Source organism: Trematomus bernacchii, unplaced genomic scaffold, assembly GCF_902827165.1.
Source record: "Trematomus bernacchii unplaced genomic scaffold, fTreBer1.1, whole genome shotgun sequence".
Lineage (NCBI taxonomy): Eukaryota > Metazoa > Chordata > Actinopteri > Perciformes > Nototheniidae > Trematomus > Trematomus bernacchii.
Genome location: NW_022987973.1, coordinates 8318701 through 8345035, shown reverse-complemented (window position 1 = coordinate 8345035; position 26335 = coordinate 8318701). Strand labels below are relative to the sequence as shown.

Below are 26335 nucleotides of genomic sequence, written 5' to 3'. Positions count from 1 at the left end.
GATGCCAGTTTAAAATAAAATGCTGAAGTTGTAGTGCCACCTTGTGTTTTTACTAAGTATTGCATGGCAAAACATTTCCATGTAATCATCATACATAATTTGTGATTGAATATTGTTGTGCTAAATTGAATGAAAGGCATTCATTTGACTTGTTTTTTTTCAACTATTAGTCAAAGATTCTCCAGGTTGTTTTTGACTTGATCATGATGCACATTAAACTAACGAAAGCACGTTTTCTTTACATTTAATATTAGAGTCTTATTTAAAATAAACTGAAACACTTCATTCTAATTCTTAACAATTCATAAAATTATGCAACAAGGGGGCATTAAGTTCTTGAAATGTCCTGGCCTGATTTAAATTAGGATGAATCAAAGGGGGTTGATTTGTGCTGCTGCAGTTTGCTGAGGGCTCTTGTGAGAGCTGCAGATGGGAAGGCTTTTATTTCAATCACTGCGTCCTGATCCTCTCCACAGGGAAAGCAGCTGAGGGGAGCAGGTTTTTCAGGACTCAAGTGTTCAAGTATGCTGATATCACACTATGAAATGGAAAAAATAGATCAGGGTAAAAGTATGTATTGTATTATTATTTTAATTACCAAATGATGAGGAACCTTAATGTCGTAAAGTAAGCTGTCCTACATTTGATCACAAATATTTTTATTTTGTCACCTTCCTGTTAAGCATAACAAGTTGATATCATTTCATTGAGCTATTATTATTATGTTGCCTATATAATATAATAATATAATAATACCCCCATTACTATGTTACAATAGATTTCAAATGAGCTTTTTGGTCAAAGTATAAATAATCACTAATCTAAGCTACTGTGGCCAAGAGCTGGTTTGAAAAGTATAGCCAGCTTTAGCATTTTGCACGTGTTTCACAACTCTTTTCAGATTAGCTGCCACATTTAATAACAAAGTGCTGACTGTGTGAGTGGACTTGTTTTATCTATGGGCGTGTTCCTTGTTCACATTTTGCACTCCCATTTTGCACTATGTACATCATCTTTTTTTATATATATCCTGCTTACTGAAGTAAACGGTTTTTTGTGTTTTTTTGTAAATCATTGAGTGCTCTTGCATTTTAATGTGTGAGTTGTGTATACCTGGGGACTGTGGGAAACAGTATTTCGATCTTTCTGTGTGTACAAACATATTTTGAGATTGACAATAAAGTTGACTTTGACTTGTTCCCATGCTCATCCTGTCAATAGCATTTGTCATTATTTAACATATGTAATGTATTTGTCAGCAAGTAAACCAGTTTTAAAACCTTTACTAAAGGTATATAGTTACATACAGACAGTATAGCGTGGACATTTTTGTTAGATCTGCAAAAGAAAAAAGAAAATGTACCTACGACACAAACCTGTATAATGTCAGGGGAGGGACTTTTAGATCAATTTTTCCTTGAATGGTGTAAGTAAGGGATAATGTGCAGCGAGGCGGTCATTATGGGTAAAAGAACACCCGACAGGCTGTTAAGGAGCCCGACGCATACAGATAAATAGACCGGACTTCTTTCCGCAGATGTGAGCGTCCTTAACAAATATATTAACATGAATGTACTGTGCACAAACTGCACCACATATTCATATTTAGTCTATATCTTCAAATATGTACACAGTATTTCAGTGAGAGCAGCCACTTGTTTTGAAATATTTTATTCAAAGAGGCCATTAAAGACAGGAAATATCAGTTGGAAGATGGAAAATATTTGTCAACCAACTAGATTCTGCTACACTTATTTGTTATCACATGTTAAAATGGCAGCAAGTTATGTCCAGAAATGTTTAACTTTTGTGAAATGACAGGTGGTAATCAGGTGCCTGTTTCAGTATGTTCAGTAAAAGGAGTGATTTTACAAATGCTATGCAAAGATTATATTTACCATTATATATTCTGCAGTGCTAAAACATGAACAGCAAACTTATATTTGTAAAGGTTAAGTAACTAAAATAGATATATTAAATATGTATGCACTGTGGCTTGCAACACACACCAGATTTAATTTAAAACCTCTGGCGATTAGTACCACAACATAGATTTAAGATGCATTACATTGAAATACATTTGTGAAAAAGCAGCAGTTAAATAACAAATGGCAGAGTGAGAAACAATAACATTTCCAAACGGAACAATGAAAAAACATATTTCTTCTTTCAAGGCTATTCACTCATCATTCACTGTCAGCAGTATAAGTTTAAAAAATAGGACATGTCAGAATACAATCTACCTTAAATAATTATTGATACAATAGAACTCACCACTATATCCAAAAAAAGAACAGACAAAGATTTGATACTACAATTACATAATCGGAAATATGCATTAGCAACTAAGCAATACATGCAATCAGAACAGTGCAGAAATGAAATAAACTCCAGATTCCAATTAAAACAAAGGTAGCTGTAACAATGTTCACTTTATTCAAAACTAATAAAATGCATCGCAAGTGATATTTCAGTGTAAAAAGTATGGTCATGGTAAACTATTATCCTGATCTCATTACCATTTTGCATACTAACGTATCCTTTACTGTTTCCATTTTCTCTATCAGCAAAATCATGGTGTATGTACAAGGCTGTTAACATAACCTTTCTCTTTTCAGGCAAATGGGTATGAACATACAAAGCCAAAAATTGGTTTTGTATGTTGTAGGCTTAAGTTAATGACAATGTTAAACATGAATGACAACAGGCATAGTGACAATGAAATACAAATATACTAAAAGGCAGACAATTCAATTAAGTCTGCACTATATGTAGATGGACAAGGACAAACTGCTGGCCTCATTTTGTTGTTGCAGAGAATCACAATTGTGTGCGTTCAGTATGAGGAGGTTTTGGTCAAACATTTCAAGGCCTCCAGATGAAAATAATTAGAGGAGAAAACGATGCCAACACTCAAGAAGACTTGTGTTCAAACACGTAGAAGCGATACACAACGCCAACGACAGTCGCGACGATAGCAGGTATCAACCATGTGGTCCAGGAGCTGATGGGATAAATGAAATATAAATAAATAAATAAAATCACATGTTTATGGCTTATTTGTAATTTCATCAGTGTTTATATTGAACATTTTAAAGACAATTAAAAATAAATATATCAGAAATGTGTGAAAATCAAACATTTAATCATTTATCAGATAAAGCAGTATTTAGTTGTGGGTTTGTTTTTTGCGTATTAACAAGGATTCGGCTGAGTAATGAGCACTTTCTACTCGCTTTTCTTCGTAATTTGTTAAATAGCCATTTCTGAGCTGTCAATAATACAAAATACATTGATACACAACACATTTGAAGACATCAATTAGACTGGCACAATAATGACTCACCTGGACTCTCCTGATTTAACACAATTTTCCTCCTTTAGCAGATAAAAAGACACAAAGAAATATTATGACTTATTCACAATCAAAAAATTATTTGTATAATGTTTGTAAATTCTGTTGCAGTTCAGATGAACCACGGGGCTTACATTTGGCTTCTGCTTTAATCTGTCATCCTGCAAAGAAGATAAATAAATTAGTATTACTGTCATGTGTTGACTGACACAAATTACACTCATTAATATGGATTAAGACAGTATCTCAGGCAGTACATAGTTGATCAAAAGACAGAGGTAATTGCATAAATGACTAGTTTGAAACAACGGTTACAAATGCTGCTAGTGATATATAAAAATGTAAACATTGGGATATTTAAACACTAAAGACTGGGGGCAATGAAGAACTGCTTTCAATTTAAAACCAGTATCACGAGAATAAATGCAACCTTATCACAATTACATAGTATGATTATCTTCTGAATGTAATTATCCCATCATACAATGTTTTCTTAATAATTAATGAAATAATAAGACATGGTAAATTCTATTTAAACATCCTTTAATAAACACTTTAACAAAAAAAAAAACGTGTTTGAATGATCCACATTCTCTGTGGTCTAATCTCGGTTTCTATCACTGTTTACTGTAGAACAGGTTTTACTTTCTGTAAAGCACATTTTCATTACTGGTTAGTACAAATACAGATGGAGATCCCTGCCTAAAGCCCTTTCAATGAAAGTAATTGTGGACAAAATACACAGTCCCTTTTTTTTGTTGTAAAAGTTTAATATGAATTTAAGCTGATGACACTATGAGTCTTCAGCAGTCTGAAAAAATCCCTTTGTGTTAACCTATCCCAGAGACAAGACCAGTTTAACATGTTGCTCTTGGGGCAACATGTTAAACTGGTTAAACAAGTTTAACATGCTACTTTTGTGCAACAATTTGTTTGGTTCTTACCGATCTCAAATAGATCTGTAGACATGTATTACTGACTCTGTTTTGTCAGGATAGATTCAAGCAATGTTAATGATTTGATGGCAGTTTTTTTATTTGACAAAGGGATATGCACTGAAGTTAATAATACTTCAGAAACAGAATGAGGTCTTTAAGAGAGAACAGGGGCTGGATCTTACCATGTGGAGCTCCCCAACGTAGTACTGCATAAGCATCTCCCTGGCATCTGTGGAGTGACCCACATCCTCAAAGCTCTCTGTGGCATCTGATCCAGCCTGCTCTATCAACACCTCCTCACCGCCCGGATGCTGAAATCATAAAATTGATTAACAAAGAGTTAAGCTATTACAGTTCCTTACCACACTCAAAATATTATACAGTTAACAACGTTTTAAATTAGCCCATATCAATAAACACATTCACAGAAATACTAGCTCAATAACTGGTATTGCTAATGACCCTGGTCACTTATCACAGTGTTGCTTAACGTTATCTTATCTTATAGTTGTATTAGGTAAGGTTAAGATGACCTGTGTGTCTCTGAAACAGCATCATCATGATGCAATTTTCACAATGAATCTAATTATCCTACATTTTTACAATGACATAAAGTGTTTATGTCATTGTAAAAATGTAGGAGAATTAGATTCATAATTACAATTGTTATTATTACTTCCAGCAATAATAACAATTGTAATTATTATTATTATTATTATTATTATTATTATTATTATTATTATTATTATTATTATTATTATAATAAACATATATATCGGTTCATCTCTACAACTAAGCAATAATACCTTTATAAAAATGCTGGGCAACAGGTTAGCTAGTGTTGTGTGTTTAGCCACCTATTGACCTAACGTAAAATAGGCGAACAATGCAAGAAGTTATGAAAGTTTGCCCAAGATAAACTCTAGCCATATCGATTGACTTGAGCTTGTGAAATCACACAAACAAAAACCCTCTACACTTTAAATGCCAGATAACGTAGTTTTAATTTAACAGTCTGCAAACATTTCACGTTAACTCATAACAGGGACAGTTTTGTAATTCCAGGAAGTGACGTAATTCTTAGCAGAATCAGGCAACCAAAGGCTTACAGCAAAAACTTAAAATATGACAGCAATGGTGATACAATTGTTTAAACCGGTTGGAAGAAAATCTTTCTTACCTCTTCAAGGAAACTTGTAAGGTCATACACTTTATCGTGGACGATGAGCCATGTGTCAGTGCTCATGTTATGTAGCCTTATTTCTTCTAGTGTGTAGTATTTTACACCAGCTTCTACTGTTTGGCCGTTTCCCTCAGCGACAGTGTTATCAGCAGGTCCGCTGCCTGAAGGGTTGTCGTTAATTTCCTCACCCATTTTAACGTAAACGTTGATGGAAATACTATACTAAACCGACAAAGCAGCAAGCTAACGCTAACTTGTGTTTACCGCTATGGGTGTAGCTCTATCTAGCTACGAGTAGTAAGCTAGTGGGTTACCCGTGCAAAAAAAGCTTCTGATGACACAGTAGAGGCAAGATGACAAAAACAAATCCACACATACGCTAACGTTACAAAATGTAAGGAACTAGAAAAAAAACCTAACCCGGCACATCAGGTCAGCGACCGGTGAAAGAGACCAATGAAATGCGTGTTATTTTACCGTGAAGCACAAACACCACAACTGACCAATGAACCGGTGACTTTTAGATCGGTATCCAATCAGAATCGAGCATTTGATGATCATGAGACTAGGACATTTTCTAGTGTGATCAACTCTGCGCTGCCATTGCGCATACATACGTGTCTCATTCGTTGTTTTATGCTTTTGTAACATTTTTATGTGGGATATAATAATATAAAGTAATTGGAATAATATTCTAGTTTCCATTGCACACCTTCACTGCGAAGCAATACAGATGAGAATTGAATTCATGTGTCTTTATAATCAAACTAATTTCTAATTTGAAAATAAGTTGTGATAAAATACAGATGAACAACGGTCTATCCTAATATGTGTAAATATATACCACATTCTGGGTTACACTACTAAATTGAATATCCCCTGGATATCCAGTAGCCTACATTTAAAAATGCTCTCTAAATTGTTGCATGTTAAAATAAAATGAATTTGTCACACCGTGCGAACACAAAATGGGAAACAGGTTACCAGTAAAATACAATGTCCTTAGTTGAAGACCTACAGGGCTGGGCATGTGTTCTCATAGTTCAGAATTCTAATTGGACTGATGCATTTGAATTTTGATTAATTTATGGAACAAATACTGTGCTTAAGTGACATAGGTGACATGGGAGAATAAGATGTGATATGTGCCTCTTTCTTTGCAGATAGGGGGCCTGTGAAGCATATGTATCCTACTGATAAACACATACAATATTTGCCAATGCTTCAACCCTATAATTAACACGTAAAGTCTGGATTTCATCATCTCTAGGCACATTAATCATTTATCAAATTCATTAATTAAACTATAATCCAATAGTATTGGGAGACACATTTGGAAAAAAATACAATATTCTTTAATAAGCATAACTTTTGGTCATACAAACCGATCAGATAAAATAAATGGTTCCTCTTGCAACAGCAGCAATAACTTTGGTATAAAGTTCAAACCCTGTCACCAACCTCAGCCCCACAGCATGCCTGTCCACCTCTGCACACCATGCCAAAGTCTGAACGTAGTTTGCCGGCTAATTCCTCGTACAAGTGCAACACTCAGAAACGGATTTTTGGTGCCTTTGTTTTTGTCAAAAACAAACCAAACACATTTTAAGGTGAAAGTCCATGCCACACATTTTACATTTTAAAGTTATCTCATGCATGTCCTTGGCACACAATTGTAGGTTGTATTTAATGATTTATTTGAACTGCAGTTAAATAGGAGCTGCTTTACTCTACCAACATTTCAGAATCAGAATCAGAAACAGGGTTATTACCAGATAGGTGGACACGTACGAGGAATTTGACTTGATGTCATGGTGCATACATAAAAGTGAACTATTTTAGGAAAACTATAATAACATTAGAAAATAATACAAATAATAGAAATATAGTCAAATATAGCAGTATTTACATATAAATATAATGGAATACAATATGTGCAGTAATACAAAAAACAGATATTATGTACATTTCTGGTGTTTAAGCCTTTTAAAATAAGATTGTATTTAATCATTTTCGACAACATTTCCAAAACAGCGATCAGAGATCACAGTGTTTTAATAAAATAGACTCTTAGAGTAATTAGTACTAACCCATTTTATCCATTAACACTGTGTCTATGTTATGCTTATACATATATATTTGTTCTCACTCCTTTAAGACTAGTATATTTCGGGACAATATTGAAACCCAAATTGTTAGGAAAGTAATATATTTGGGGACAATAATAATAAAATCCAATTTGCTAAGAAATGATTTGACTTTCTCATACAGGGATGTAGTTATCATGTGTGGACACTCTTCCGTCCAGAAGGAGGCAGCAGCACTGAGCTGACTGAGCCCAGTCTGCCAACATATCCACAAAGAAGAAGAAGAAGAAGAAGAAGAAGAAGAAGAAGAATTGTGGGATTGCAATGGCTGCTCCCTTATCTGTAAACATATGCGTTGTGTTTACGAAAACTGCAGTTTAAATATATACTAGTCACTGCTACAGGTCCATTGATTCCTGGAATACTTACATACCCATTATTTGACTTCATATCTTAACCTGGATGTGAGTTTTTCTGCATTTTAGACCCTCAAAAACAAGCGGCATTGTCCCGCAGTTTGCCGCCCGGCCTTCCTAGGATAGAAGCGGATAGCTTGCAAGCTAGCTGCTCTATCTGAGGTAAGCAACACATTTAACTTATCTGGTACTGAACAAGGAACATGTACTGAAATCAATGGAGAAATGGACAATAGCTGTCGGATTTATAGCACGTGTCATCGTTTGAAGCGTATCAACATTCACTCCTTTTGTTTATAACTTGTAATACATTTCCTAATTGTTAAACAACATCACAGCTGACGCAAAACAAATACAAAACTAGCTACTATCTGTGACTTTAGAGTAAGGTTAATGTCACAAATGTGGCTAAAGCTACTGATGGCCAAAAATATGTTAATGCTGAGATAATGAGTTAGGACTCTATAATATCTGTGTTTTGTTGGGTTGTTTTTCAGTTAAATTAATAGATTCTTAGATGTGTGCCGTTCAGCTGAAAGTGACATTTGGGAACCAAATACATGTTATGTAAGATAGAAGCATGTTATTGTACAACCAGGTTCAATAAAGGGCTGCATTGATTATTAGACTGAAATAATATTAATTCACTATACATTTGATGCCAATGTAGCTTCAAGCTTGATACCAAGGTAGCTTCAAGCGATGTATTAAGAAGTAATAGCAAACATTTTTCTTGTTTAAGCTTTTCCACTTTACGGATTTTCTACTATTCTCTGTTTTATATCACTGTCTATTAGATCTTAAACACTTAGTTGCTTTATCAATCAGTTAATTGCAATGAAAGTAATCTGCTATCATTTTTAGAATCAGCTTATTGTCATTTAAACAAAAAAAGGTATCTATGGGATCTTCTCTCCTTTGTCTCTGAGTTCATTGTATTGGAATCTAGATCCTATAATTCATGATGCAGAAAAGCAAAACACTAGTTGAAATTAACTGTATAATAATTACGCCTAAACAGAGTTGACATTAGCAACCCTTTATTATCTTTACACATTCTCAACTTTTGTCCTTATTTCCCCGCAGATAATGGATGACGATGTGTCCATGCACAGGCTGGAAGGGTCTGATCCCGATGATCAAGTTGGAGGACTGATCGTAAAGAAGAAGAGTGCTGCTGAAGAAGCCCATGTTTTTCGGGCTCCCACTCCACGCACGTCCCTGCTGGGCTTGGATCTGTTAGCAGCTCAGAAAAGGAAGGAGCGAGAGAGTAAAGAACAAGCAGACGCAGATGAACGAAATAGCAAGAAGTCAAAAGTCACCTCCTACAAGGACTGGGAGGAAGGTAAAAGTGACTCTGGGTCTGATGAAGAAGAAGAAGAAGATGATAAGGACAGTGGTGTTAAAAACAAAGAGAGGTAAGTGATGGTGCTTCACACAATAATATTTTGTTGATAATCATGTCGAATGTATAAATAGACAAGCAACATATATCCCGCAAGTCTATGGAGATGATCATTATTTAGTATACATTTTTTTTAAGTTGAATGTAATTATTAAGATATCTATACTCTTGGATCTCGCTGTTTGAGAATTTTCCGATCACTCTTTCAGTTTATGCCTTTGAGTCCTTCCAGAGAAAACCACCTCTCTAAAGCAGTGCAAATATTGAACCAAGTGTACTGCCATGTGGTAAATACTTGTGTGTGCTGCTCTTGCTCTTTTGCATATCATATATTTATTTTTGCTATGTTTACAAATGTCATGTTCTTATATGTTGTATGTCAGGGACTACGGATGGAAATAAGCTCAAAGCTAAAATCCGGCATATTTACACTTGAAGCATTATTTGTCTAAAGTGTTCATTAATGTGCATTGTCCCTATTCAAATAAACGATTAAATGAAATGAAAATAATGAACCAGGAATCCCCATGCCTCTGAACTTTGACCATTAACACCCCTTTCTTTAATATGTAATCCTTGTATTTGGATGTGTACTGACCTTAGTTCCCTTTATACTTGTAGGCTATTTTACGAATTGTAGTAGCACACAAATATGATTATTAATAATGTGTATTATTTTGTGGGGTCTTGCAGCAGGAAGTATCGTGTTACTGGCTCGGAGACGCCCTCAAATCCCGGAGGGGTCAGCGAGGAGTTCAAACGCAGACACCAGCAGCGAGAGAAAGACAGACGTGAGCACGGGGTCTACACCACCTCCAACGAGGACAAGAACAGAGAAAGGGAAAAAGAAAGGAGCAGAGATAAGGGGAGAGACAGAAGGAGTGAAAGAGGTGATTCTAAAGATCAGTCATTTTGTTTGTATTCTTTTGTATTTCAATGCAAGTTCACTTTTTGTTGTATTCCAGCTTCAATTATTTTGTAAAAATGATACATTTGTTGTTAAAAGCCCTTAAAATGTGGAGATTTGATACATTGTGCTTTGTCATATTATTGTAAAACTATCTTCATTTCATTTTCTTAACTTCAGTGAGAACAGTAGCACTACATTTTGGACTTTGGATGTATTCCCTTTTTCTAAAGAGGATCAAGTCTTAAAATACATCATTTGTAGAGGAGTCAGCCTTTCTCAAAGTCATTTTTTTTTTCTGTGTCAGGAGAGCGCGAGGGCAGCCGCGGCAGCAGCAGCAGCGGTCGGTCGGAGCGCGGTGATCGGAGCGAGCGCTCACAGAGGGAGGGCTGGTCTGATCGCATCAGCCGGGGGAGTAAGAGAGAAGAGCCGTCATCGCCACAGAATCGCCCCAGAGGTAATCTAGCTTTATTTAAAAAAACATATTTAAAACTGTCCTTGTTAAAAGGATTCATGGTCTAAACAAATGTTGTTTTCACATAGATTCCTTCACACCCTCACGATCAAACTGGGAGGAGGATGATAGCGGTTATTCCAGTTCACGGCATTCCCAGTGGGAGTCTCCGTCCCCCGCCCCGTCTAACAGAGAGATCGACCGCTCGGAGAGAAGCCATCGCTCCGTCCGAGAGAGTGACAGGAGAGACAGGTAAACTGCTGTCATTCATCTCCTGTACCATGTAGGGAAAATGCAACTTATACTAACATAACATCTTTCTGCTGTGTGCTTTAGGTCAGTCAGAGGCCGGTACCCTGACGACACACCCCTGCCTACCCCATCATACAAGTATAACGAGTGGGCCAATGACAGGAAACATTTGGGATCTACACCTCGTTTATCACAAGGAAAAGGTACTATTCTAAAATCAAGCTTATATATGGCTTTACATTTAAATACCGCATGTCCAATAACATTTGATACTCGTTCTCTTCTTCAGGCAGGAAAGAAGATGGGCAGGGAGGAATTATGTTTGATAATGAAGATGAGAAAGACCAGTGGGTGGAGGACCAGAAGGTGAGCGGCACAGTCATGCCTCATTTATGCCTCATTCAAGCTATAAAGTAGTTTTAGGTGATACAGCTTTATTTACACATCTCTGATTGTCTCCCTGTTTTGCAGCAAGCTGACAGAGATTGGTACATGATGGATGAAGGATACGATGAGTTCCACAACCCTTTCACTACCACCTCTGAAGAATATGTAAAGAAGAGAGAGCAGATTCTTCAGAAGCAGACTCAAAAAAGGATATCTGCCCATAGGCGGCAGATCAACGAGGTACATCCACAGAGCTTAATGTCAACCTGATCAGAACCGTGTGTCTGCATGCACAGCCATATCATCTGTGTGTGTGTGTGCTACTGTCTGTGTTGGTCTGTCTGTGTAACTGACTGTGTTTCCTATCTCAGGATAACGAGCGGTGGGAGACTAACCGTATGCTGACCAGTGGTGTGGTGCAGAGGTTGGAGGTGGATGACGACTTCGAGGAGGACAATGCTGCCAAGGTTCATCTGCTGGTCCACAACCTGGTTCCTCCTTTTCTGGATGGAAGAATAGTATTCACTAAGCAGGTAAACAAGGCCTAAACAATCAGGGATAAAGTCACACGGCTGACAAATCGCTCTTAGAAAGAACTTCTTAACGACTCGGTGGCTTGACAGAACTAGATATGCAAAAATGTCATATTGGCCCAAGTCTCACCTGCCAATTTATTTCGGAATAAAAACGAAAATTGACAGCATACACAAGCATTTATGTCACTTTTTATGTATAATTAATTGAAACTTGGTTGTGCCATTGTCCATGAAATATGTTGCTCTGTCTGCAAGACTCCACCAAGTTACAGGACATTCTTGTTTACCCACAGTTTATTTTCGACTTGCACATGTTACAAATAGAGAGCTTTATGTATTCTTTTTTACTCGAACTGGAAAACACACTTGACGGCCAGGCTGTACTGTGTGCCGCAGATTAAACTCTGTGTGTGGTGTGCATGAAATTGTTGTAAAATCATGCTGCACATGCTTGTTGTTTGACCGGAAATGCACATGATGTATGAGACTGATCATTTTGCCTGACTTTACTTGAAGGGTTTGTTTTTAACTGTGTGTTTGTGTCTCTGCTGCAGCCAGAGCCTGTCATCCCTGTGAAAGATCCAACATCTGACATGGCTATCATCGCTCGTAAAGGCAGCCAGCTCGTTCGGAAACATCGTGAGCAGAAAGAACGCAAAAAGGTTGGTTGGATTATTAATCAACTAATGTTGTTACATCAACATTTATTGCTAAACCAGTAAGGATTCTAGTCGAAAATATACTATTGTCATATCATCTGGAGAAATGTGACGCTCTAAACACAATGCAGATATAATCTTGATACTCTGCTGTTGAGAAATGTCAATGAGGTTTGTGGGTCTTCACCTGTCTGGTTGATAAATGCCAACGCTGTCTAACTTCATCACTTTGGTAATGCATTTATTCATGATCACCATATTGGGTCGCTTAATGACATTTTAACTGCTAACCACGATCAGTGAGGTGAAACAACTTGACAAATTAAACACCAAGGGCTCTGTGTTGTAAAAGGTTGTGTGCCACATTTCTGACTGGAGCTATAATCTTCATAATCAATTGATTCAACTGTAATTATTTGGATTTTAGGCACAGCACAAACATTGGGAATTGGCAGGCACCAAGTTGGGGGACATCATGGGAGTCAAGAAGACAGAGGAGGCAGACCGCTCCGGGGGCAAAGCGGTGGGCGAGGACGGAAAAGTAGACTACAGGTGACGAACTGTCCATGCAAAGTTTGGATCTAAATTACATTTTTAACATTTTCTGCTTAAAAATTCACTGCCTTAAATGAACAGAAATGTCTCGCCATATTAATGATTTGGTTTATGTTTCTCTGCTTTACAGAGCAGAGCAGAAATTTGCAGACCACATGAGAGACAAGAGCGAGGCCAGCAGTGACTTTGCTAAGAAGAAGACCCTTCTGCAACAGAGACAGTATCTTCCCATTTTCGCGGTCAGACAGCAACTTCTTAACATCATAAGGTATTGATAGGAGTTGTATTCCTGTTGTTGTGTCTTTACTCTTAAAAAAAGTGTCCTACATTAAAACTGTGCAGAGTAATTCTATAACTAACTAATAACGTTATGGTTTCTACAGGGACAACAGCATTGTGATTGTAGTTGGGGAGACGGGCAGCGGGAAGACCACCCAGCTGACCCAGTACCTGCATGAGGACGGGTACACCAGCTACGGCATGGTGGGTTGTACTCAGCCCAGAAGAGTGGCGGCCATGAGTGTGGCCAAGAGAGTCAGCGAGGAGATAGGAACCAACCTGGGAGAGGAGGTGAGACAGCTGTTTGATGCTTAAGCAAACCATTTTGAATTGGTAATACTTGGCACTACTTTTGCGAACCACCAGTATGTGTGCAGTATTACCTTTGATTGTAGAACCCCTGTGAACATCTAATTTGTATTGATTTGATCATGAAGAAAACGCTATTAGAAGTACACTGTCCAATAGTCATAACCCTTTCCTTGATAATTTGTTCAAACTTGCTACTTTCAATGTGGTGTAACGTAAAACAAAACATTTTTTTCCAATGTAACTAGCTTGGTACATTTAAAATACATTCTTAGTGGAGCCCAATGATGTTGTGTATAGTACATTCTAAGGGCCAACATGCACAAACTCAATAGCAAGTCCCACGCTGTATAACACCACCATCTAGTGGTCAAAAGGAAAATATCATGTCTGTTGCTACTTCATGGTTAGAGCTGAGGAGCAACAAAGGGAAACCTTGGAGATGCTTCAAAATGTTGGTGCAAAAAATGATTTTTAGGTAATTTCTTTAATTTAATGTTGTATGATTCCTTAGATCATTCATTTAATTTTTTGTTTATTAATCTGACATTATTGCCTACAGGTGGGCTACGCAATCCGTTTTGAGGACTGCACATCGGAGAAAACATTAATAAAGTACATGACGGACGGTATCCTGCTCAGGGAGTCACTGAGGGAGTCGGACCTGGACCACTACAGTGCCGTGATCATGGACGAGGCTCACGAGCGCTCCCTGAATACTGACGTGCTGTTCGGCCTGCTGCGTGATGTCAGTACACAACTATTTTACGTGTTTTAAACTAGAACTGTTATTTTCTAGACATACATGCAGCTTCATCTGCTGTGTAACTAAAATGATGCTTTTTTATATTTACGTGTACACACACACACTGTGATTTCACTCAACTCTCTTTTCTGTCCGTCTCCCATCAGGTTGTATCTCGGCGGACTGATTTGAAACTCATAGTCACCTCTGCTACCATGGACTCAGACAAGTTTGCTGCATTTTTTGGCAACGTACCCATTTTCCACATTCCAGGAAGAACATTTCCCGTAGACATCTTATTTAGCAAGGTATGTGTCTACTCTATCACTCCAAAGGAACTCACTATACATCCTCAATACATTATAATATTTCTACTAGCATTTTTTGGGCAGCTTTAGATTTTTTTTTTTCAGCTTTTATTATGCCATATTTCAGGAATTAGCAATCATTTGAATTATCGCTGAAGCCTTTAAAGGACATTTATTCTCAAAACACTATTATCTAAAATTGTAATGAAATCTTTTACTTTAAGAAATGTGTTTAGCCTTGGGTAAAGCCTATCTGACATAATCCAAAAAATAATAATCACATTACAGTAAGTACTAGGATACCCTCTTCAGTCTTGACAATAAATACGTTGTGTTATTTTACATTAACTAACTTTTGGCATTTAACAATAAACATCTCTCTACTGTTATGCTTTGTGGAGTCATTTCTGTGTTTTTCTTTTGTTTTGTTCTTGACTGATTTGTGTGTTCTGTGCTGCGTAGACTCCTCAGGAGGACTACGTGGAGGCAGCAGTGAAGCAGGGGCTGCAGATCCACCTCAGCGGGCTGATAGGAGACATCCTCATCTTCATGCCCGGGCAGGAGGATATCGAGGTGAGAGACTACTTCAATCACTCAAATATCTCAAATGGTTGGGGCATATTAATGTTTGGCATTAAATACTGTGAATGTCAGGTATGAAATGTGCTGCAAAGTACAGAATGTAAGCTGTTAAAAACCTGGAAAAGTCATGGAAATACAAAATGCAAATTCCAGGCCCTGGGACCCAAAGTCATCTGCGGCCGCGAGCTGTTATGTGCCATCATGCACTTAATATATTAGAATGAAGCGCTAGCTGTGTGCTCGAGTCTTCCTGTCTGTCGGCTGAACTCTGCTGCTCCGGGATGAGGGTCTAACTTCAGCAGCTACATTATCTACGGGTGCGTTAGTTAATAGTAACTGTGCGGAGTCACTGTGGCACAGACTGGACCGCTGGTGAACAGCTGTTAGAACGGGCCGTTCAGAGCAGAGCTCCCTGTCGGAGCGGCAGAGCGTGATGTGCACTGACAAGTTTTTCTGTCGCAATATTATTTAAGGAATCGTTGAGCTAGCTAACTAGCATACATTGTCACTATCTGCTAACGTTAGCTTTAGCCTTAGTTTTCTAATAGTTTTTTTCATAGGCTATAAACAGAGGTCGTATAAATCTTGTACTAGAGTAAAAGTAGAAGTACTCAGATCTTGTACTTTAGTAAAAGTAAAATTACTCAGATCTTGTACTAGAGTAAAAGTAGAAGTACACAGTGCTTGTACTTGAGTTAAAGTAGCAGTACCAGAGTGTAGGAATGCTCTGTTACAGTAAAAGTCCTGCATTCAAAATGTTACTCAAGTAAAAGTACAAAAGTATTCTCATCAAAATATAGTTAAAGTAGCGACAGTAAAAGTAGTCATTGTGCAGATTGGTCCATTTCAGAATAATATATATGATATGTTTTATAATGATTGATCATAAAAGTGTTCTCAAAGCTGGTAAAGGTGCAGCTAGTTTGAATGACTTTGTATACTGCAGGGTAGCTTGTGAATTTACTCCAGGTGGAACTAAAGTCTGATTTAACACTTGATTATATTTCACATCATTCATCCACATCTGTAAAGTAACTAAAGGTATTCAATACATGTAGTGGAGGAAAAGTACACCATTAACCTCTGAATTGTAGTGGAGTAGAAGTACAAAGTAGTAAAACATTGAAATACTTAAGTAAAGTACAAAATTGTACCCAAGTATAGTACTTGAGTTTATGAACCTAGTTACTTTACACCACTGGCTATACAGATAGAAAGACTAAGCCTTGCACAGAGGCATAAAAATACATTTTCAAAATGCTCAACAGTGCTGCCAAAACTGACTGCTCCACAATTAAAATAAATGCTTTTATATATTTCTATTAGATGTGACTCTATTGCGTTTCTGTTATTATTACCACTGCTGCTTTAGTTGTTCTGACTGCTAAAATCCTCTGTTATTCCTACTATTTTAAAGCCGATATTCCGTGGGGTCGGGGGGCTCGGATCCTTGTCACCTTTTTCATACCTGATGAGTTTGCATCCCAGCTACTATTTGATATAAGGCTGCCAAGATGCCAGGGAAGTGCAGTTTCAACAATGTATGGCTTCTAAAGGATAAGTACCAATTGTGGCAAAAGACATTGACCCAAGACGTGCTAAATGCAAACTGTGTTGTAAAATATTCAATATTTCGAATATGGGCGAGGCAACGCTTGCTAGCCACATGAAAGAAAGAGTCTTTTTCTTTGGTCATGGAAAATGAGGTAAAGGTCATGGAAGAGTCATTGAAAATCATTGGTGAAAAAGTGTATGAACCCTGTAGATTTAATTGATTAGATTTTCAATTTGCTTTTATTTAGTTTTAGTTTTGGTAAGTATTCAGTGTTTGCTTTGGCAAGGAACAGGACGTTCTTTCTTTTTTGTGTTTGTAGATAAAGGTTTATGTGTGTCCTTCAGGTGACCTCGGATCAGATCGTGGAGCGGTTGGAGGACTTGGAGAACGCTCCGGCTCTGACCGTGCTGCCCATCTACTCCCAGCTGCCCTCCGACCTCCAGGCCAAGATCTTCCAGAAGGTTTGTATCTGTCACTGGTCTTGATGCTGCAGATGTTTCTACACTCTACATCTATGAGTCCTACAAGTGAGAAAACAAAGCTGACTGCCTTTCATTTCTCCTCTGCTAGGCTCCAGATGGTGTGAGGAAATGCATCGTCGCTACAAACATCGCTGAGACCTCCCTCACCGTGGACGGAATCATGTTTGTCGTGGATGCAGGATACTGCAAACTTAAGGTACTACCATGCTAAAGCCTCATTGTATAAAGTGTATATGTATTTACTCGGCAGTCATTGAAAGTTCACTTTCCTGTGTGCACGTTTAACCAGTAATACGCTGTTCTTTTTTCTGTCTACAGGTTTTCAACCCTCGCATTGGAATGGATGCTCTACAGGTCTATCCCATCAGCCAGGCTAATGCTAACCAGCGCTCAGGCAGAGCAGGACGTACAGGACCAGGGCAGTGTTACAGGTAACATGCACACAGCCACTATCAGTGCTGAGAAGTTCTGCCATTTTTAAGGTTCCTTCAAGGCTACCCCTAAAGATGGCTTTTTAGCTGGCATTGCCAAGAATCTCTAAAACTACAGAAGGGATTTTTATGCCGAGCAAGAACATATTGTACATTATGTTCCCACTCTTGTTTTAGATTCACAAATAAACAACCTGAATATGATTTTCTTTTTTCAATTCCTCTTTTCTCTGTTTGAGAATGTATCATTTTAGCATAACTGTTGTTAAAGTGTGTTTCTCCCTTCTGTCATTTGAGATCAGGGCTCTGGATGTGTTGCATGACCGTGTTTTCAGTTGCAGGGAGAGGGCAAGAACCTTAATCTCCAGAGGATTTCATGCAGTTTAACTTTGTTTATGACAGAGAAATGTGCCACAAAAGACCCACAAAAGAGATTTCACTTGACCTTGCTTTCCTTTCCAATATTTACCTTACCTTATTTTGCATCGCTAATGAGCTAGGATGTTTATGAAACCCCATATTTTTCTGGATTAAGCCTGCCCACCTACTCCTATACCCAAGCTTTTACAAATGTATACAGCGTCACTTTTGGGAGAGCTTTACACTGAATACAGCCGAGGTGTTTGAGTAGCTGTGGATGTGTGTATGTGTTAGAGAGCGGAGTAGGAGTGAGTCACGCTGGTTTGCTCCGCTTGCGTGGAGAATTCCCCATTCAAAGACCCTTTTAGCTGTGACTGCAGGCCCTCACTCACAAGCTCAAAACCTCCATATGCATTCAAATCATTCTGTAATTATAATCTCCCACTTCAGACAGCTGTAATTGTTGCGAAGACCCTTTTTAAGGTCCTTTACTATAACTCAGGCTCTGAATGTTTTTTTTAAAGAAATTGTAGCTTCCTGAATTTTCTACTGCAGCAGATCTACATGTGGTGCTTACTGCGTATTTAGAATCCCACTTACAAGTCTGCACAAAGTGAACATAGCCCAGAGAAGCTTATTCAATTTCTCTGTCCCAAAAATGAAAAAGTGTGCATATATTTGCACATTATGGTTGAAATGATGGCTCCCACGGGATTGTTCTTGACATCTTCGTGGATTCATCTTCTTATTATAGACGCATGCATTTCCAAACATTCGGTCTACCTACGCTGTAAAATGTATTCTCTCTTACACACGGCATCTATTGCACGTCTGTCCGTCCTGGGAGAGGGATCCCTCCTCTGTTGCTCTCCCTGAGGTTTCTCCCATTTTTCCCTTTAAACTGTGGGTTTTTTTTTCTCCGGAAGTTTTTCCTTGTACGATGTGAGGGTCTAAAGGACAGAGGGTGTCGTTTTCTCATACTGATATTCTGCACAAACTGTGCTGTTGTATTTTCTGTAAAGTGTCCTTACTGTAAGGTAATTATTATATGTACAGCACTTTGGCTCGACCAAAAATCGTTTTAAAAATGTGCTATATAAATAAAACTTGATTTGATTTGATGTGATTTGATTTGATGTTAGGTTAAACATCAAACGTGACGTACAAACTTCAACTCACTCTCTGTCTCCGTGTCCTTTGCCCTGTCCAGGCTCTACACTCAGAGCGCCTACAAGAACGAGATGCTCACCACCACCATACCAGAGATCCAGAGGACCAACCTGGCCAACGTGGTCCTGCTGTTAAAGTCTCTGGGTGTTCAGGATCTGCTGCTCTTCCACTTCATGGACCCCCCCCCCGAGGACAACATGCTCAACTCCATGTACCAGCTCTGGATCTTGGGAGCTCTGGACAACACAGGTGGGTGGTGAACTACATGTTGAATAGACTTTGAATATGCTGTGTGATGTAATGCACTAAACATATTCAAACATATAGTTATTGTTGATTCTTCTCTATTCATCGGTTGTTTTGTCTATAAAATGTCAGTCAATTTCCATCACAAGTTTCCAGAGCTCAATGAGATGTTTTAAGCAACTAACAGTCCCATACCCAACGATTTTGTTTACTGTCACAGAAGAAAAAGAAAACGGGTAAATCATCACATTAGAGAAACTGGAACCACAGAATTTTCCACATTTTATTTCTCCTACATTTTTTTGTTTATTGATGAATTGATAATTTGATGAATTGTTGCAGAACAAACACATATTAACACTTGTCCATCATGTTTTAATAATGTCATTCTAAATATTTTTTAGTACATGGATGGTCTATCATTTTTCTTTCCTCGCCTCTATTTGTAGGTCTAAAAGGCAGCTCTTATTAACAGAGGGGCAAAGCAACATAAATCATCCTCTTTTTGAGATGACGATGAAGCTGTGACATATATTGGGGTATTGGGTATTTCAGGGTTGTATTTCCCCTCCCTCAGCGCTGCTTTGAGCTCCTGCATAGTGAAGCTGACAGCACAAACACAGGCAGGAGACCAGCTGTTTAGAAGATGCTGCGGTGATGATGCAGACACAGCAAAAGGGCCTTGAGGAGGTAGTTGTGAGGTTGAGCCGGTGGAGTAATTGCCTAGTAACTGATCATGTGTTTGATTTGACTGGTCGGGTCTCATTTCTGTCTCATCCTTAGCCAGATCCCAGGGGATTTAGGGATTTGGGGATGAGGGGGGACTTTTGATGATTCCCTGTATGGTATGTTAACAGCAGATTATCTCTGATTAAGGCTTACCTGCCCCAAACTGCTGCTATGCTTCCCTGCTTTTCCTCCTTATAAGCTCCTTAGACACTGTCGTCTAATCATTTAAATCAGAACTGGCAAAGTTTTTGATCTCACCCTTTTTCTTTTTCCTTCTCTACAAGTATTCTCAACCGTCAGCAGTTCATCCTCTCTCACGGTGATAGACAAATGAGTGTCACATTATGCTGGCTTCTTCCTCACGCCAGCAGGCTTTTGATGGAAAAAGGAGCTTATCACTCGTCTTGTGCTTGTTCCTTCTTAATACTTCACATCTCGTGCACTTTTTTTATAAGCTTCACACCTGACCTCGTAATTGTGTTCTTCTCTCTGTACAGGCTCTTTGACACCGACGGGGCGTCTGATGGTGGAGTTTCCCCTCGACCCCGCCCTGTCCAAGATGCTGATCGTGTCCTGCGACATGGCCTGCAGTGCGGACATCCTCATCATCGTCTCCATGCTGTCTGTGCCCGCCATCTTCTACAGACCTAAGGTTTGTCTCAGAAAGTTACAGTATAATAATGTTGACTTATTGTCTGTGTGATTGAACCCATTTGTATTGCATGTTTAATTGTCATTTTACATCACAGGGTTGCAAAATAAATGAATGGTAACGCCCCTACAAGCTAGATTATACAATTAGTATACAATTATAGTATTTTGTAATGTTATTTGCCAATAATCTACATTTTTATATTAACTATATGTCAAATGACATATTTAATTTCAAATGGGTCGCTCAAAGGTATGAATACACAGAGACTTATCCCCCGAAACTGAAGCTCCTTTCGGCTTTAAGGAGCATTCGAGTGTTTTTCAGCTTATTGTTGTGGTCTTCTAGTTGGAAAATGTACCCTTCCAGTTCACTCTCATTGTACAGATTAGCTAAAGAGGCAGATATCTACCTTCAGGAAGTAAGGGGAGACCAAAAACCGAGCTAAAAGGAGAGTAAATAACGGACTCTGACCATTAACTTCAACTCCAGTTTTTGGACAACAGTTATTGCATTTTTAAATACTGTTGTTAACAATTGTAAAAAAAAAACAGCCTTAAAATGAACAAAATCCTAATGATGTATGGAAACTGTATCTGTGTGTCTCTGCAGGGTCGCGAGGAGGAGAGTGACCAGGTGAGGGAGAAGTTCTCTGTCCCAGAGAGCGACCACCTCACATACCTCAACGTCTACATGCAGTGGAAGAACAACAATTACTCCAGCAACTGGTGCAACGACCACTTCATTCACACCAAGGCCATGCGCAAGGTCAGACTTCACCGGTTCTCTCCGTCATCACCCTGTGCCCCTGGAAGAAAACCTATCATTTAGTTTTACTCTTGAATTCCAACACATTTAGATGACCTTGTAGAAATCTCTCAGTTTACATTGTGCACTTATTTCTAGCTTTGACTATAGTGTTTTTATATGATTCATGTTCTGTGAGGCCTATTCAGTTTTCTACTGAATTACTTTGACTGAAATTGTACTAAATTCTAGTTAAACGTTCACTTTACATCACGGATATGTTTCGTCCTAAGCCATTCAATGCAAGCCAACAGGTTGGACGCGTTTTCCATGTGGTTTAATTCCCAATACGTATGGTTTTTGTGCAGGTACGAGAGGTGCGCTCCCAGTTAAAGGACATCATGGTGCAGCAGAGGATGAACTTAATTTCCTGCGGGTCAGACTGGGACATCATCAGAAAGTGCATCTGTGCAGCGTACTTCCACCAGGCTGCCAAACTCAAGGTACCTCCATCACTTTCTTCAGTTAATATGTTTCGCCTCGTGGCAACTGGTTGTGGCAGATTTATAGCAGCATAATTACAGAGTGGAGAAATATCCCTCCTGGCCTCACATTAATACGGCGCTAAAATCTGAAAGGGAATTTAAAATCATGACTTTATAATCAAGGTTCTCCGTTTGACTTATGAGAAGCCGGCTAACCCGAGCAATCGTAGCAATCCTGGATATACTTCACATTTATTTTCCTGCTGTCTAGGGCAGGTGGAGAAGCAAATTAGCCCATGTGACCTACTTTGCTTTGACCTTACAGTGCTCCCATAGGTGCAGGCACCAACATGCATCCCATTTTCCTATCCAGACATTCAGAATCGCACATTTAATTTGTTATTTATTCCTGTGTTTGCTCCCAGGGCATTGGGGAATATGTGAACGTGAGGACAGGCATGCCATGTCACCTCCATCCCACCAGCTCCCTCTTTGGTATGGGCTACACCCCCGACTACATCATCTACCACGAGCTCGTCATGACCACCAAGGTAAAATAACGTCGTCTTGGCCAGCACAGAAACAATGAAGGATAAACTGTTTGTGTTTGTGGAGGATTAACATGTTTTTTGTGTTGCAGGAGTACATGCAGTGTGTGACTTCAGTGGATGGAGAGTGGCTGGCAGAACTTGGGCCCATGTTTTACAGCGTCAAACAGGCGGGAAAAAGCAGAACGGTAAGACAAGACGAGGATGGTACATGCTCAATACATTTTTGTTTATTCAATAGAGTATGTAGACGGGACTTTCCACATGTCTGTGTACTTTTTGGCTGCGGCTGATTTCATAATTTGTCCCACAGATCTGTGTTTCCGGACCATTTTTAGCTTTTAACCGCCAAGTCACCTACTTGCGAGCTCTTGTCACTCATTGCATATGTGAAATGGTTGTGGCCGGACCAATCTTTTCTCATCTTTTTGGGTTGCTGTTTCAGGAGAACCGTCGGCGGGCCAAGGAGGACATCATCAACATGGAGGAGGAGATGTCCATGGCTGAGGAGCAGCTGCAGGCGCGGAGAGAGGAGCAGGACAAGAAGACCAACACTGGCACTGTTAAGTAAGTCAGCAACAACCTCTCCTCCTCTTGCCTCCTCATCATACACGGGTCCTCATCTAACAATAGTTCCCCATGGCCCTCATTTTCCATTCGCTGTCGACATAGAAACATTTAATTTACCTACCTCGCTGCCAATCCATATCTTCACCCCCCCCCCCTACCTCTCTGTCTCTCCCACTCTCTCTTCTCAGCCTCTCTCTCTCTTCATGATGAGCTTTTCTCACCTCTGGTCCCTCCAGACGAGACAAAAAGAAATAATATTGACTCCTGGCTGACCCCCATTACTGCAGCAATTTAAATTGTGCCGTAGCAGAGCAGAAAAAAGAGGGGAATGTTCCATTTCAAATTAGACCGAGAAATTAATTTCACACCCATCCACTAGCTTTACAGAGAGAAATAAGGTTATCAAGACAGATTTAAAAAGACTTGTATTGTTAATTAATCAGCTGGTTTATCTGTCTGAGTTTGCGTGTCTGTAACAGATCTGTTGAAAATAATCACTCTGGAGGTATAGGATTAAGAATTAGATTTATGCAGAGGTAGCTGGATGTGTGATAATGAATGTCGCCGGCTCTCCTGGGCTCTCGGCTGTCCTCCGGCAGGCCTCACACGAGTCTCCTCCGTGAGTTCAGTGTGACCACGATGAAAGATTCCTTCTGATCGACCTTCATGTGCCGGCTGCTTATCACCCGTCTCCCCGCTCACCAGCACAGATCAGTGGTGTGAATTAGTCGGTTGTTTTGTGTTTTTAAAAGTGGAAATGTGAGGGAGTGTTTTTGGAAACACATCAGGGCTCAGAGCTAGAAGCCTGTTAAGTTCCACGCAAAGCACTTAAAAGGACAATACAACAAGTATTAGCTCTTAGAGTAACATCAATATCTCAATACGCAAAACAAAATGTGTGAAGATTAGTGAAGAAGTGTTTGGCTTTGGAAAAAAACAAGTTTTAATGTGTTTAGGAACGAGCAATGGGATACATTCTCTATTTCCTGACATTTAGTAGACCAAGCAATTTGATGATGTTGATCAATCAAGAAAAGTATTTGTAGGTTAATTGATATTAAAGGAAAGAAGGCGTAGCTGCAGTTACATACTACAGATTATACATCCAATTAGCTGCACAGCTTTATATTTTTCGATTACATTTTTTCAGGTAAATGGACTCCAAAGTTTCTGAATCATTTCTGTACGGGTTGTGAATCGATTTGCAGACTACTGGAATTTGCATCAGTTGTGAGATTCACCAAAGTTTGCATCAAATTTGCACATTTTGTTGTTGTGGTTGTTATAGTTACAGTACTTTTGTCTGGTAATGCAGTTTACTTACAGATTGAGAGTTTGAGATCCTCTTGTTTAGAACTGAAAGAACACTGATGAATTTCAAGATTTGTTGAAGACTTACTTTATTGTCAATGTCCACAATGTGAATGGTAAAAAAAAATCAAAACAGTTGTATGTTTTTGTTAGACCCTTGATTACATTTAAAAAATGCTCCACAAGTGTGAATTGCTGTTATGGAACTACTAGCAGGCTGTGACACACGCAACAATTTCTCCTGAAGTGAGCAGCGACACAGAGAGAATGGGACAGTGACAGAAGGGGGTTATGGCCTGATGGTCATAATTGCTGCAGGTGTGTGTGTGTGTGTGTGTGTTTGAGGTAGAGAGATGAGGGAAGTGTGGGCAGTGTCAGGGTGTCACGATGCTGTAATTAAAGATGATAGATTGTGCTGTCAGAGGCGTCAGGCGCTCTGCCTCCAACACTGAGACAACAGCTCGCCTTTTCACTCTCCTGCGGTCCTGCTGGATGTTTACAGCTGGACAGGCCGGCCTTCCCTCACCTTCAGCCTTTCTTTTAACCACAGCTGCTTGTATAGGAAATGTTTGAGCATGATTGAGCAAAAAAAACCTCTTTAATATAATCTTCTTCCTTTTCTCTGATTTCAGGGTTGTAAAGATTTGCACACCAGGAAGAAAAGACGAGGCCCCCATGACGCCCAGACGCACCCCTGCCCGCTTTGGACTGTAGAAACCCCGTCGACCAATCACATTGCCTCCTTTAGACTTGTTATTACCGCGACCTGGACCACACCAGCACAAGCACACAGTGTAACTTCCAGCTGCCATTTGTCCCTCCCAGCATGGCCAGAATCACCTGCAGTACCTGAACAGACCACTAGAGTGAGAACTTGTATAAGGCACAAGACTGAAACAGAGCCAGGTCCCTTCACCTTCATCAGCCTATAGCTGTTACCGCGATACATTTTAAGGAATAAAGGACTTTGTTGTTGTTTTTTTGTAAATTCAGTATGTATATGTTGTCATTACTGAAAAGTGGTTTTACAAATGTCTATTCAGTAATGATTTTACTCGATCTAGAAACATTTAATTTTCTATGCTCTGTTTAATTTCCTCCATCCTGAATGTATTTTCAGAGGTAAACTGATAAAAAGTGATCTAATTTCAATGTTGTCTTTGTGTCCTTGCATTTACTAGTTCTGGTTCGGTCGTGGATTGAACAGCGTGTACGCCACTATGAAGTGCTCTTCTACAGACTGAAGCACTATACAAACTGTACTTATGGCAAGAAGGTCTTCAGAGTCTAGAGTTGTATTGTAATGCCCCGAAAACATACACAACACACTCCTATAGGTTTAGGCAATTGACCTTTTTCTATTCTCTGTCAACCCTGTTCCACCATTGTAATGTACCACAGCGTTCTTCATAGAAAACGTTAACATGCTGGATTAAAACATCAACGGTTATATTTTTATGGTCCTTGTGTTCAGAATAGCACAGCTTCCTTTGTGGGTTTCCTCTAAACAAATGTGTCTTTCAAATTTGAAAATGTGTTTCTTGATGTACGCCCTCTTCTGACCTCTCAGCTGATCAGAATAACGCGCAGCTCGATGTGTATCAAAACAGTTTAGCAAGGGCCATGTTTGCGTAGTGACAGTGGTTCTCTTTTGTCTTTTTAACACAGATTTGACACAGCAGAAGGACTGCT

At 39.0% G+C, this 26335-nt stretch overlaps 2 protein-coding genes across 2 annotated transcripts; one reads left to right on the top strand and one right to left on the bottom strand.

Annotated features, from left to right (window-relative positions):
• Positions 1-1655: 1655 nt before the first annotated feature.
• On the bottom strand, positions 1656-5959 carry LOC117471700 (cytochrome b5). The gene is made up of 5 exons (XM_034116884.1): positions 5474-5959; positions 4476-4604; positions 3490-3516; positions 3347-3378; positions 1656-3004 (listed from the first exon to the last, which is right to left on the bottom strand). Exons 1-5 carry the CDS (start codon positions 5666-5668, stop codon positions 2914-2916), a joined length of 474 nt encoding a protein of 157 aa, XP_033972775.1. The 5' UTR covers positions 5669-5959; the 3' UTR covers positions 1656-2913.
• Positions 5960-7848: 1889 nt separating this feature from the next.
• dhx38 (DEAH (Asp-Glu-Ala-His) box polypeptide 38) lies at positions 7849-26093 on the top strand. Its single transcript, XM_034116520.1, has 27 exons — positions 7849-8141; positions 9066-9397; positions 10078-10274; positions 10599-10748; positions 10835-10997; positions 11082-11200; positions 11287-11363; positions 11469-11624; positions 11756-11917; positions 12475-12582; positions 13007-13131; positions 13265-13402; positions 13518-13704; positions 14285-14470; positions 14635-14775; positions 15238-15348; positions 17257-17373; positions 17483-17590; positions 17713-17825; positions 19396-19604; positions 20828-20982; positions 21595-21750; positions 22098-22232; positions 22640-22765; positions 22855-22950; positions 23208-23329; positions 25276-26093. Exons 2-27 carry the CDS (start codon positions 9069-9071, stop codon positions 25355-25357), a joined length of 3768 nt encoding a protein of 1255 aa, XP_033972411.1. The 5' UTR covers positions 7849-8141; positions 9066-9068; the 3' UTR covers positions 25358-26093.
• Positions 26094-26335: the final 242 nt, after the last annotated feature.